The 11,919-nt window shown below is 46.8% G+C and overlaps 1 protein-coding gene across 1 annotated transcript; it reads left to right on the forward strand.

Annotated features, from left to right (window-relative positions):
* The first annotated feature begins 5,802 nt into the window (after positions 1-5,802).
* LOC123410943 (protein trichome birefringence-like 19) lies at positions 5,803-7,670 on the forward strand. The gene has a single exon (XM_045103867.1). The coding sequence runs from the start codon at positions 6,069-6,071 to the stop codon at positions 7,344-7,346; it is 1,278 nt and encodes a 425-aa protein (XP_044959802.1). The 5' UTR covers positions 5,803-6,068; the 3' UTR covers positions 7,347-7,670.
* The last annotated feature ends 4,249 nt before the right edge of the window (positions 7,671-11,919 follow it).

Below are 11,919 nucleotides of genomic sequence, written 5' to 3' on the forward strand. Positions count from 1 at the left end.
TTTGAGGTTGAAATATCCACTTCGCTCTTGCAATTTCGACTAAGAGCATCTCCAACACCCGCGTAAAATAAGCGCGCGTGTTAAAACTCTTTCTTATCGCGCGCGGGGCGGTTTCACGCGCTCCAACGGAGACGGCAAACTCAAGGACGGAAAACGATTGCACGCGGGGGAAAAAACGGATGAGCATGCACTAGATTTGGCGTGCGGCGTCCCAGCGCGCCTATAAAATGCAGCGCCCGCCACACGCCCTTCTACCAAAACCATCGTCCTGGCCTCGCCACGCGCCCTCCCTTGTCTCGTCACGTGCCCCTCTGCCTCTTTTCTCGCCTCACCGCGCCGCGCCACCATGTCGCCATGCTGCCAGGGAAATTCGGGTTACCGCTGCGTCCGCGCGCGCCCCTCTGGCACCTTCTACGCCAAGATCCGATCTAGCACAGGCGCCTCGACCTCGGCATGTTCGACACCGCCATGATGCCGCCCGCGCGTACGACGCGTCGGCGTAGCGCCTCAACAGGCCTCGTAGGGAGATGAATTTCCCCGAGGTGATGACGATGGAGTGGGCGTAGAACCTCGTGCCTCATCCATGAGTTGTCACCGAAGAGGACCGTCGTATGAACCGGAGGCAGCACCGCCGCTTCAGCATTGCTGATATGGACGAGCATGCCATGGCGGAGTGGCGCCGACAGTTCCCGCGGGACGTCTTCGACGAACGCGAATTCTTCGCGCAAAGGAGGGCGGAGAGGCGGAGCAAGCCGCGGCGTATGCGGAAGCAAGCCGCACTCTTCCAGATAGAGCTGAAGGAATCGTTGACTTGATCCCCCGACAATGAACGCTAGGTTGACGCCTTCATCATAATGGAGGAATTAGAGACCGGTGCGTCGGAGTCCGGCGACGACAATGAGGAGTATACTTCTATCTATCTAGACTATCTATGTTATGGTATGTATTGTTTTTTTATCGTTTTCTATCTATTTAGGCTATCTATGCTATGTATCGTTTAAAAACTTTGTTTGTATTATTTTAAAACTATGCTACGTACGTTTGAATTGTCTATGTTTGATCAAAAATGCATGTTGCGAGCGTTGAAGGTTTTGTGCCTATGCTTGAGTACCGCACGCGTCAAATTTTACGGCTTCCGTTGGAGCCAACGCTCGCTGGTGCGTTAAAATTAGATGTGTGCGGGGAGTAAAGTCTGATTTAAACCGTGAGAGTGTAAGCCGCGACGTAAATGGACCTCCACCTCTAAATCCCTGAAGTCTGTACCCTAAGCACCTCAATCCCGGTCTGATTTAAACCTTGCTGGCATATCCTAACGAGGAAAGGTCGATTTGGTGGGAGTTCTTCCATCCTGACTCCTGTTCATGGGTCCGACGCAGCCTCTCCATTTGGTTGAGCCGGACCATCTCGATTTCCGCACTCTCCATTCGCCCCCTTCCTCCCCCTTCTTCCCCCGCGACACAACAACTACTTCACCTGTCCATGGCGGAGAGGACGACCATGGCGTGATCGTGACTTAGGACGGCGTCGTAATCCGCAACAAATAAAAAGGTGCGCCTAATTCTTCTCCTCTGTCCGGTAGCTTTTTTTGTTTGTTCTTCGATTGGCTAGGGTTAGGGTTTTAACAGGGGAAAGTTCAGTTTTTGGGGGGCTCAAATCGGTTGATTACTCGTGTTTGTAGTGTTATGATCACACCAAAACACTAAGAATGAATGGTTTTTGCAATGTAGGTTTTTGTTTAGGAAACATGGACCCAGCCGAATTGTTGAATGCCAGATTTCATATAGGGGACAGTTTGTGAGAATTGGGCCTAATCTGGATTATGTTGGTGGAGATGAGGCAATGTCAGTCATTGAGAGGGACAAACTCTCTTTTCCTGAAGTCAAAGGCTTTCTTGCAGATCATGTTGTAGTTAAAGAAAGCATGAAGTTCTATTTTCTGATGCCTCGCAGAGAATTGGTTAATGGATTGGTTTTTTTGTTTGATGATGCTCGTTGCATGAGGATGTCAGATCATATCACAGATGGTGGTGTAGCTGACATATATGTTGAATACAATGGTGAGCAAGATGAAGAGGGGGAAGAAGAAAGTGGCAGTGATTTTGAAAATGAAATGGATGGTCTGATTGAGAGTGGAAGTGAAGATGGTGATGTTCCTTTTGTGATGACTGCAGATGATGATGTTCCTGTTGTGATGACTGCAGATGATACTGATTTTGAACAAGTGCTAGTTCCAAATGAGATAGGTGTGATAACTGAAGTAATCAGCAGCCCAATTAAGAGAATCAGTATGACACAATTAGCTGCTCAAGGTTCTCAGGTACTGAATCCTACACAGATCAGTGGAGCAGAGCATGGAGCAGAGCATGGATCAAAGCAACCAGCAGAGCAAGCAGCAGAAGTTTCAGATTCAGAAGAAGATGATGATGACTATGTGCCCCACGGTGATGATAGTGGAGAAGAATCTGAAGTTGTGGAACTGAGAAAGCATGCTAGGAAATTCAGGAAGAAAATGAAAGATTCAAAGAAATGGATTGAAGGTGAATCAAATGGGGCTGTACCAATTGATTTTATAGCAAATGTTGAGGAGGTGGTAGGAGAAATTTAGTTTTCTTCTTCTGATGAAGATTACTCTTATGATGAAGAAGAAGATGGGACTATGGTGAGGAGGAAGAGCAAGTACACTAGGTTTGACCCTGATTCTGATATTCCACATTTCAGTTTGGGTATGGTCTTCAGAAGCAAGAACCAGTTTGTAAAAGCTGTGAAGAGATATGGGCTAGCAACAAAAAGGAGCATTTCTTTTTTGAAGTCAGAGGAGTGCAGGGTGAGAGCTAAATGTGGATGGCCTGGTTGTCCCTGGCTTATTTATGGTGCAAAGACCACAAGGAGTTCAAGGTTCCAAATAATCACATATGAGGATGAACATGAATGTGCACAAAACAGAGAAAACAGGCTCGTAACAGCAAAAGTGATAGCACAGAGATATGAGCATTTTATACTTGCCAATCCAATGTGGAAGATAGACAGCATAAGAGCCACTGTTCTTAAGGATATGTTTGCTGATGTCTCTACTTCAAAGTGCAAAGCAGCAAAAAAAATTGTGCTAGGGCAAAAAAAAATGATGTTTTGGGCAATAGCCAAGTCAGCAAACAGGGAAGATTTCAACTACAATAAGGCCAAGCTAGCTCAAGAGACTCCTGATGGTGCAAAGGACATAATGAGGACTGAGCCAAAACATTGGGCTAGGGCATTTTTTCCACCTGGGTCAGCTTGTGAATCAGTTGACAACAATCTCTGTGAGTCTTTCAACAATGCCATCATAGATGTAAGGTTTTCCCCCATCATTTCACAGCAAGAGAAGATAAGGAAGAAAATATTTGGAAGAATTCAGGAGCAGAGAAGCAAAGGTGCTAAGTGGAATGGTACTATTTGCCCTAACATTTTCAAGAAATTGAAGATCAGCATTAAGATGACACAGTATTGTGAGGTGCTATGGAACGACAAGGATGGCTTTGAGGTGAAGCATATAAAAGGAAGAAAGAGAAGATACACAGTAAACCTTGAGACAAGGATATGCTCATGTGGATATTTTCAGCTGGCTTCCCTTCCTTGTTGTCATGCTATTTGTGCTATCTACAAGAGTGGAAGAAATCTTGAGGATTATATTGACAAGTGCTACTCCATTGAGACTTTCAATAAGATATATGAGCATTGTTTGCAACCTGTTGAAGGTGAAGAAAACTGGCCAGTTTCTGAAAAGCCAAGGCCCATTGCACCTGGATATGTGGCCATGCCAGGAGCAAGAAAGAAAAACAATGATAGGAGGAGAGAAGAGGGAGAAGCACCAAAGGGAAAGAAAATGAGCAAGCATGGAATTTAAATCACTTGTGGATCTTGTGGGCAGAAGGGACACAACAAAGGTTCTTGTAAACAAAATGCAGATAGAAACAAGAAAGCTAAAGCAGATCTTGTTAAGAGAGGGAAGAAACTAAGGGCCAAAGAGGTATATAAACTACTACAAGAGCACTGTGATTATATAGCTTCATTTGCTCTGTTTTTGCTCTGTTTTTGATCTTTATATAACTTCATTTGCTCTGTTTTTGACCACTGTGATTATAACTTCTTGCAGCAAGGAGAGACAGAAGCTATACAAAACAGGGCAAAAGCAGGTGCATCAAGCTCTCAAATTCCTCCAACAGCATCAACTACTACAACAGCATCAGCTGCTACAACAGCATCAGCTACTCCAAGAGCATCAGCTCCTCCAACAACATTAGCTACTCCAAGAGCCTCGTCCACAACAAGAGCATCAGCTCCAACAAGAGCATCAGCTCCAACAAGAGCATTTGCTCCTCCTAGAGCATCAGCTCCAACTGGAAGTGGTGTAACACAAAGCAGTACCACAGCTGGCAAGAAGAGAGGAAGAAATCAGGGGGGCTTCATGGCTTATTTCACAGCAAGTGGGAACTACTAAGTTCTTCATGTATTATTTCACAGCAACTTGTGCTTACTTTGGATGTGTCAAATGAGTCTCAGCACTTAAACTATGAAACTAGTGCTTATTTTGTATGCTGTCAAACTATGACAACATTGATGCTTATGTGATGTTGTTGCACAAACCATATTTATGTGTCAAATGAGTCTCAATTTTCAGCAGTTCATTTCATTGCAACAACATACATTACAACCTCCATTGTTCAACTATTAGGCCAACAGTAGCCTTGCAAATAAACCTGACAGGAATATTACAACAACATACATTACATACTTATATATCAACACCATCTCATTGCTATCACATCTAGCCCTAAGCTCCAGCTCATTCTTCATCTTCACATTCTTCATCTTCATATTCATTATCTGCACATTCTTCATCTCCAGCTCATCTCTCAATGCAACAACCTCTCCTCCAGTAGCATTAGCACCAACACTCTCCAAATCCCAAATTTTGTCCCGAAGATCTCCCAACAATTCACGCAAAAATGGGCTTGTTGATGTGTCATGCCAGTCAATGAATCCACACGCTGGTGTTCTCTGTTGAAATCGAGCAAAAAAGTTCAGAAAATGCAGAAAAAAGTTCAGACAAAAAAGGGAAAAAATGAAACATACCACACAAGAGTAATATCTCCTTCCTGGGTTAGCTAAACTCCAGGAAATCCACCGTGGCGCCTTACTGCCGCAGTTGCTGCAGTACTTCGGAGGCGAGTAAGCCATTGGATCCTCACGATACGGCACCAGCGACCTCTTAGCCGCCATGCTCCCACCTCTGCTTTGATGGCCAGCCCCGTGGGAGGAAGAAGAAGCCCTCGAGAACGACGACATCGTCGCCCGCGCTGTCGGCGATAAGAAGCCCTCTCTGTCACCCGATGAACCCTAACTTCGATCTGCAACAGGTGGTGTCTGGAGTACTACTTCGCATGGGGAGAGAAATAACTGATGGCATCGGCCCATCAACCAGCAAACCAATCTGCCACATCAGCAAATCCCCTCCTCAAATACCATCAAGGTTTAAATCAGATCGGGATTGAGATGCTTAGGGTACATACTTCAGGGATTTAGAGATGGAGGTTCATTTGCGTCGCGGCTTACATTTTTAGGGTTTAAATCAGACTTCACTCGTGTGCGAGCTGTAAACTTACTTTTTATGCGCCGGCGCGTTGGGCTCCTGTTGCCTAACCTTCCCTCCTTAAAAAAAACTGAGTATATATATTAATCGACCAAGAAACATATAGCGCAAGCGGCCACGTTCATGCATGATATTAGTACAAGCATATAGGTGCGCCCACATGGTCACCACCTCTGGATCACGCACAGCTCGTCGGCACGACCACCGATCTTCCACGTTGAGCCCACAGCGCTGGGGTTGACTTGGCGATGTCAATGGAGATGGCAACCTCCCACAACTTGTTTGCTGACTAAAATTACTCCAGATTAGAACCGAGATCATGCCATAGTTCAGTTCTAAAGCACTAGTGTTTCTTACTCGGCTGAGCAATTTAGCATTCTGATTGGATTGCAGTCGAGACCCATGACACCAGAACCAGTGTACTACTCGTGAAGAACCTTCCGATGATTCCTTCCCTCGGCGCTCTCCTCGCCGGAGTTCGCCGGAGCCGCCATGCCATTGCCAAGACCACACCAGTTTCCGCTCTCGCTGCCCTCCTCTTCCTCGCAGCGGCCACGCTCTGGCTCCTCTTCCTCGGGCCTCTCCGATCGCCGGACACCCCCTCGTCGTCCGGCGGCAATACCCACGGCATGGGCGCCACGGCATGTGACACCACGCTGGGCGAGTGGGTCCGCGACCCCGCCGGCGCGCTGCCGCATTACACCAACGCGACGTGCGCCTTCATCCAGGACTACCAGAACTGCATGAAGCACGGCAGGCCCAGCCTCGATTTCCTGCAGTGGAGGTGGCGCCCCGACGGCGGCCCGGGCTGCGAGCTCGCGCGCTTCGACGCGGCGCACTTCTTCCGGCTGGTCCGGGGCAAGTCCATGCTGTTCGTCGGGGACTCGCTGGCCAGCAGCCACGTCACGTCCCTCATGTGCACCCTGTCGGAGGCGGAGACCCCGACGAGGCGGAGCGCCGACGGGTTCGAGCACTGGCGCTTCCCGGCGCACGACTTCGCCGTCTCCTTCTTCTGGACGCCGTTCCAGGTCCGGTGGCGCCTGACGGGCGGCCCGCCAGCGGCTGTCGGCCCCGACCGGCAGGGCGAGGTGTTCGCCGGCCCCAACGACCTCCACCTCGACGAGCCCGACGAGCGGTGGATGCCCGCGGCGAAGGAGCACGACTACGTGGTCGTGTCCGCGTCGCACTGGTTCGCGCGCCCGGCCGTGTACTATCGCCGCGGCCGCGCCGTCGGCTGTCACGGCTGCGGCAACACGGACGGCAACGTCACCGCGCTCCCGCCGCGGTACGCGCAGCGCGCGGCGTTCCGCACCGTGCTCCGGGCGCTCGCGGGCCTCGACGGGTTCAAGGGGACGGCGGTCCTGCGGACGGTGGCGCCGACGCACTACGCGAACGGAGGGTGGTTCGACGGCGGGGAGTGCCCGGATACTCAGCCCCTCGACCGGGACGAGACGGCGGACATGGCGGAGCCGGAGGGCGGGTTCTACAGCGCCCAGCTGGAGGAGTTCAGAGCGGCGGAGGAGGAGGCGAGGAAGAACGGCGTGCGGCTCAGGCTGATGGACGTGACCCGAATCATGCTGCGACGTCCGGACGGGCACCCCGATCGGCACGGACACGGCGCCGGCGACCACGGCGGCTTCGACGTCGACTGCCTGCACTGGTGCTTACCCGGACCGATCGATGTGTGGAACGAGCTGCTGTTTCAGATCATGGCCGGTTAGACTCGTCAGGTTCCTGTCTGCTCTTGCATTGTTGCGCGCGAATTTCTCTGTAACCTTACACGAGCATGAATTTGTGCCATGCACGAATTTTCGCCTACCCTCACATTGAACATCTATGTGAAATAGGTTCTTCATTTTTTTCTCTCGGCTATGCTGTGACCTGTGAGGGACAAGAGCCGACCACTTGTGTGATTTAACGCCGACAACATCACATTGCATCTATGACACGCTGAAATTTTGGCGTCCATATTTTGATGGTTTCAACTTTCAACATTGTATACGTTTAGGATCCTCATGCACATCAAGACATATTTTTTCTTCTTCTCCAATTCCTTTTGGTTATCCGTCTCATCCACGTTAAGCAATGCAATGAACAACACATTGTAACAGTTTTTTTTTTTTTTTTGAGAATCACACAAAACCTGATCAAGCAGGTTGATTACAATCTTTAGTTCTTTACTCAGGGTCTGTCTAAGCTCATTTGGCACATCCACGAACTGGAAAAAATTGCCTTGTCTACCAGCACGAGCAGCCAGTTCATGGGCCAGCTTGTTTTGGTCCCTCTTCACCCACGCAATTTTGTGAGAACTGAATGCGATTAGGGTTTACTTGAGGTCAGCAATGGTTGAAAAAGGCTTGATTGGTTGAGAGCACCTCGATCACCTTTACCAAGGCCATGCAATCGAGCTCCACCTGAATTGCTTCGTTGTGAAAATTCGCCAACATTCGCAAACCAAGTAGCAAAGCTAGTCCTTCTGCCTCTTCCACAGTTGCACATTGGCCCAGTATACATCCCATCGGAAAAAACGGCCCACCATGTTCGTTTCTCCAACTTGTGAGCGGCCTAATACTCGATGAGTCGTCTAGAAGGGCGCCTCTTGGACCTAGGCCTACCGGCAAGATACACAAGCGGACTAGCGGAGCAGCATAAATAGTAGATGAGGGGAGGGGAGGGATGAACATAACAAGTCATCTCCCTTGAGCAGCCCTCTCCCTCCCGTCTCTCCTGTTCTTCCTCGTTCGCAGTTCCGGAGGCGCTTGGCGAAGCCCACCTGGCACTGCTCCACCACCATCTTCACCATGCCGTCGTGCTAGTCGAGATCTCATATACTTCTCTACCCTTGCTTACTGGATCAAGGAGGCGGAGACGTCATCAAGTCGCACGTGTGCTGAATATGGAGGTGTCGTCCGTTCGGTGCTAGATCGGGACGGATCGCAATTGGTTCGTGAAGACGTACGACTACATCAACCGCATTATATACGCTTCCGCTTAGATATCTACAAGGGTATGTAGATGCACTGCCCCTCTTGTAGATGTTGATCTCCATAGATTGTTCTTGGTGAGCGTAGGAATTTTTTTGTTTCCCATGTGACGTTCCCCAACAATGACATCATGAGCAAGGTCTATGCGTAGATAACATGCACGAGTAGAACTCAAAAGAGTTTGTGGGCATTGATGTTCAGATTGCTTACTTCCTTAGTCTTATTTTGATTCAGTGATATTGTGGGATGAAGTGTCCTGGACCAACCTTACTCGTCCACGTACGAGAGACCGGTTCCGTTGACTGACATGCAACTTGTTGCATAAAGATGGCTGGCGCGTGTTTGTCTCTCCCACTTTAGTTGAATCGGATTCGACAGAGACGATCCTTGTAGAAGGTTAAATAGCAAGTTGAATATCACTATTGTGACTTTGTGTAGGTAAGAATGGTTCTTGCTAGTTACCCATAGCAGACACATAAAACATGCAACAACAACTAGTAGACTTCTAACTTGTTTTTGCACGGCATGTTGTGATGTTATATGGCCAATGACATGATGAGATATATGTGATGTATGAGATGATCATGTTTTGTATAGAATTATCATGACTTGCATGTCGATGAGTATGGCAACCGACAGGAGCCATAGGGTTGTCTTTAATTATTTGTACCTTTTTTGCTTTACTTGATCGCTATGAGTTAGCAATAGTGGTAGAAGCATAGTTAGTGCAACAACCCCAATGGCGACACAATGATGGAGATCATGGTGTCACACCGGTGACGATGGAGATCATGTCGGTGCTTTGGAGATGGAGATCAAAAGCACAAGATGATGATGGCCATATCATGTTATTATTATGATTTGCATGTGATGTTAATCTTTTTATGCATCTTATTTGGCGTAGGACGACGGTAGCATTATAAGATGATCCCTCACTAAAATTTCAAGGTAAAATTGTGTTCTCCCCAAGTGTGCACCGTTGCAAAGGTTCGTCGTTTCAAGGCACCACGTGATGATCGGGTGCGATAGACTCTACGTTTGCATACAACGGGTGTAAGCCACTTTTGCCCATGCAGAACACTTGGATTAAACTTGATGAGCCTAGCATGTACATACATGGCCTCGGAACAGAGGAGATCAAAGGGTCGAACATGAGTCATATAGTAGATATGATCAACATGGAGATGTTCACCATTGAAACCACCTCCTATCACGTGATGATCGGACTTCGGTTGGTGGATTTGGATCATGTCACACTCGAACAACCTGAGGGATGTTGATTTGAGTGGGAGTTCTTAAGTAACTAGATGATGCCCCGGAGCGTTGCTGCGGGAAACTTGCTAAAAGAATCATGAAAGTTGCTAAAAAACATCTATAACTTATGGGAAGCGAATGTAAGCTTACAAATGAAAATAAAATATAAAGACTATAAAAAGAGAAACGAAATACAGTAAAAAGAATGTCATTTTTATCAAAAATATGAATGTGAACTACATATGTATGGTACATGCGACCAACACATATATTGTCAATACAAAATCTAATGCAAAACGTAACTTAAGAGTAACATGCATGAACTAATGATGTGGTGCTTGCATGCATAGAGTAATGAAAAACAATGTAATTTATGACTTACATACATGAGTTGCTCATGTATGGCATACTTGCATGTCTAGGAAAAATAGCTAGTGGGTTGTAGCTATTTAGAAATAGAAGATATGCTTAATTGAACTCATTATCATGAACATAGTCTAAGTTGTCTTTGCAAAGTATGTTGTAGAACAATGGCTCGCGCTGTAGCTCCCATGTATTTTTGATACGTTTCTAGAGAAACCTAAGTTGAAATATCATAGTAGCAATTATGTGGATTGGTTCCGTAAACTGAGGATTGTCCTCATTGTTGTACAGAAGGCTTATGTCCTTGATGCACCACTCGGTGTGCCACCCCCTCAAGCGTCATGTGTGGATGTTGTGAACATCTAATAGACATGCTTTTGACAACTACTTGATAGTTCAGTGCGTCATGTTTTATGGCTTAGAATTGAGGCTCCAAAGACGTTTTGAATGTAACGGAGCATATGAGATGTTACAAGAGCTGAAATTGAAATTTCAGGCTCGTTCCCGTGTTGAGAGGTATGAGACCTCCGACAAGATTCTTTGCCCGTGAGATGAAGGAGAATAGCTCAATCGGTGTGCATGTGCTCAGATTGTCTCGGTGCTACAATAGCTTGAAACAAGTGGGAGATGATCTTCCATATGAGATAGTGATTGAAATATTTCTCCAAGTCACTGCCACCAAGCTACCGGGGCTTCGTGATGGATTATAACATGCGAGGAATGGAGATGATGATCGCTGAGCTATTCACGATGTTTTACACCGCGAAGGTAGAAATGAAGAAGGAGCATCAAGTGTTGATGGTTAATAAAACCACTAGTTTCAAGAAGGGCAAGGGAAAGAAGGGAAACTTCGATAGTGACAAGCCAGTTGTCGCTCCAATGAAGAAACCCAAGTTTGAACCGAAACCCGAGACTGTGTGCTTCTGTTGTGAGGGGACATCACTAAGAGCGAAACTACCACAGATGCTTGGCACATAAGGAGGCTAGCAACGTCAACAAAAGTGTATTTGATATACATGTTATTGACGTGCGCCTTACTAGTGCCTGTTGCAGATCATGGGTATTTGATACGGTTCAACTTCTAATATTAGTAACTCGAAAGAAGGAGTTCGGAATAACCGGATACTAGCTAATGGCAAGGTGTCGATGTGTGTTGGAAGTGTTTCCAAGGTTGATCTAATCACCATCACACGCTCCATCTACCTTCAGGATTAGTGGTGCACCTAAATAAATGTTATTTGGTGTCTATGTTGAGCATAAACATTATATTGATTTTGTTCATTGCGAGACAATTATTCACGTAAGTTAGAGAATAATGGGTTATTATTTTTACATGAATAATATCTTTTATGATCATGCACCAAATGTGAATGGTTTATTGAATCTCGATCGTAGTGATACACATGTTCATAGTATTGATGCCAAAAGATACAAAGTTAGTAATGATAGTAGCACTTACTTGTGGCATTTCCACTTAGGTCATATTGGTAAAGAACGCATCAAGAAACTCCATGCTGATGGATCTTTGGACTCACTCGATTTTGAATCATTTGAGACATGTGGACCACATGCCCATTGGTGTAAACGCATGAAAGAAACTGCATGCTGATGGATATTTTGGACTCATTTGATTTTGAATCGCTTGAGACATGCAAACCATGCCACATAGGCAAAATGATTGAAGGCCTCGTTC

Source organism: Hordeum vulgare, chromosome 7H (genome assembly GCF_904849725.1).
Source record: "Hordeum vulgare subsp. vulgare chromosome 7H, MorexV3_pseudomolecules_assembly, whole genome shotgun sequence".
NCBI lineage: Eukaryota > Viridiplantae > Streptophyta > Magnoliopsida > Poales > Poaceae > Hordeum > Hordeum vulgare.

Coding starts and splice junctions, on each gene's coding strand:
- LOC123410943 (XM_045103867.1), top strand. CDS start 6,069: ATGATTCCTTCCCTCGGCGCTCTCCTCGCCGGAGTTCGCCGGAGCCGC.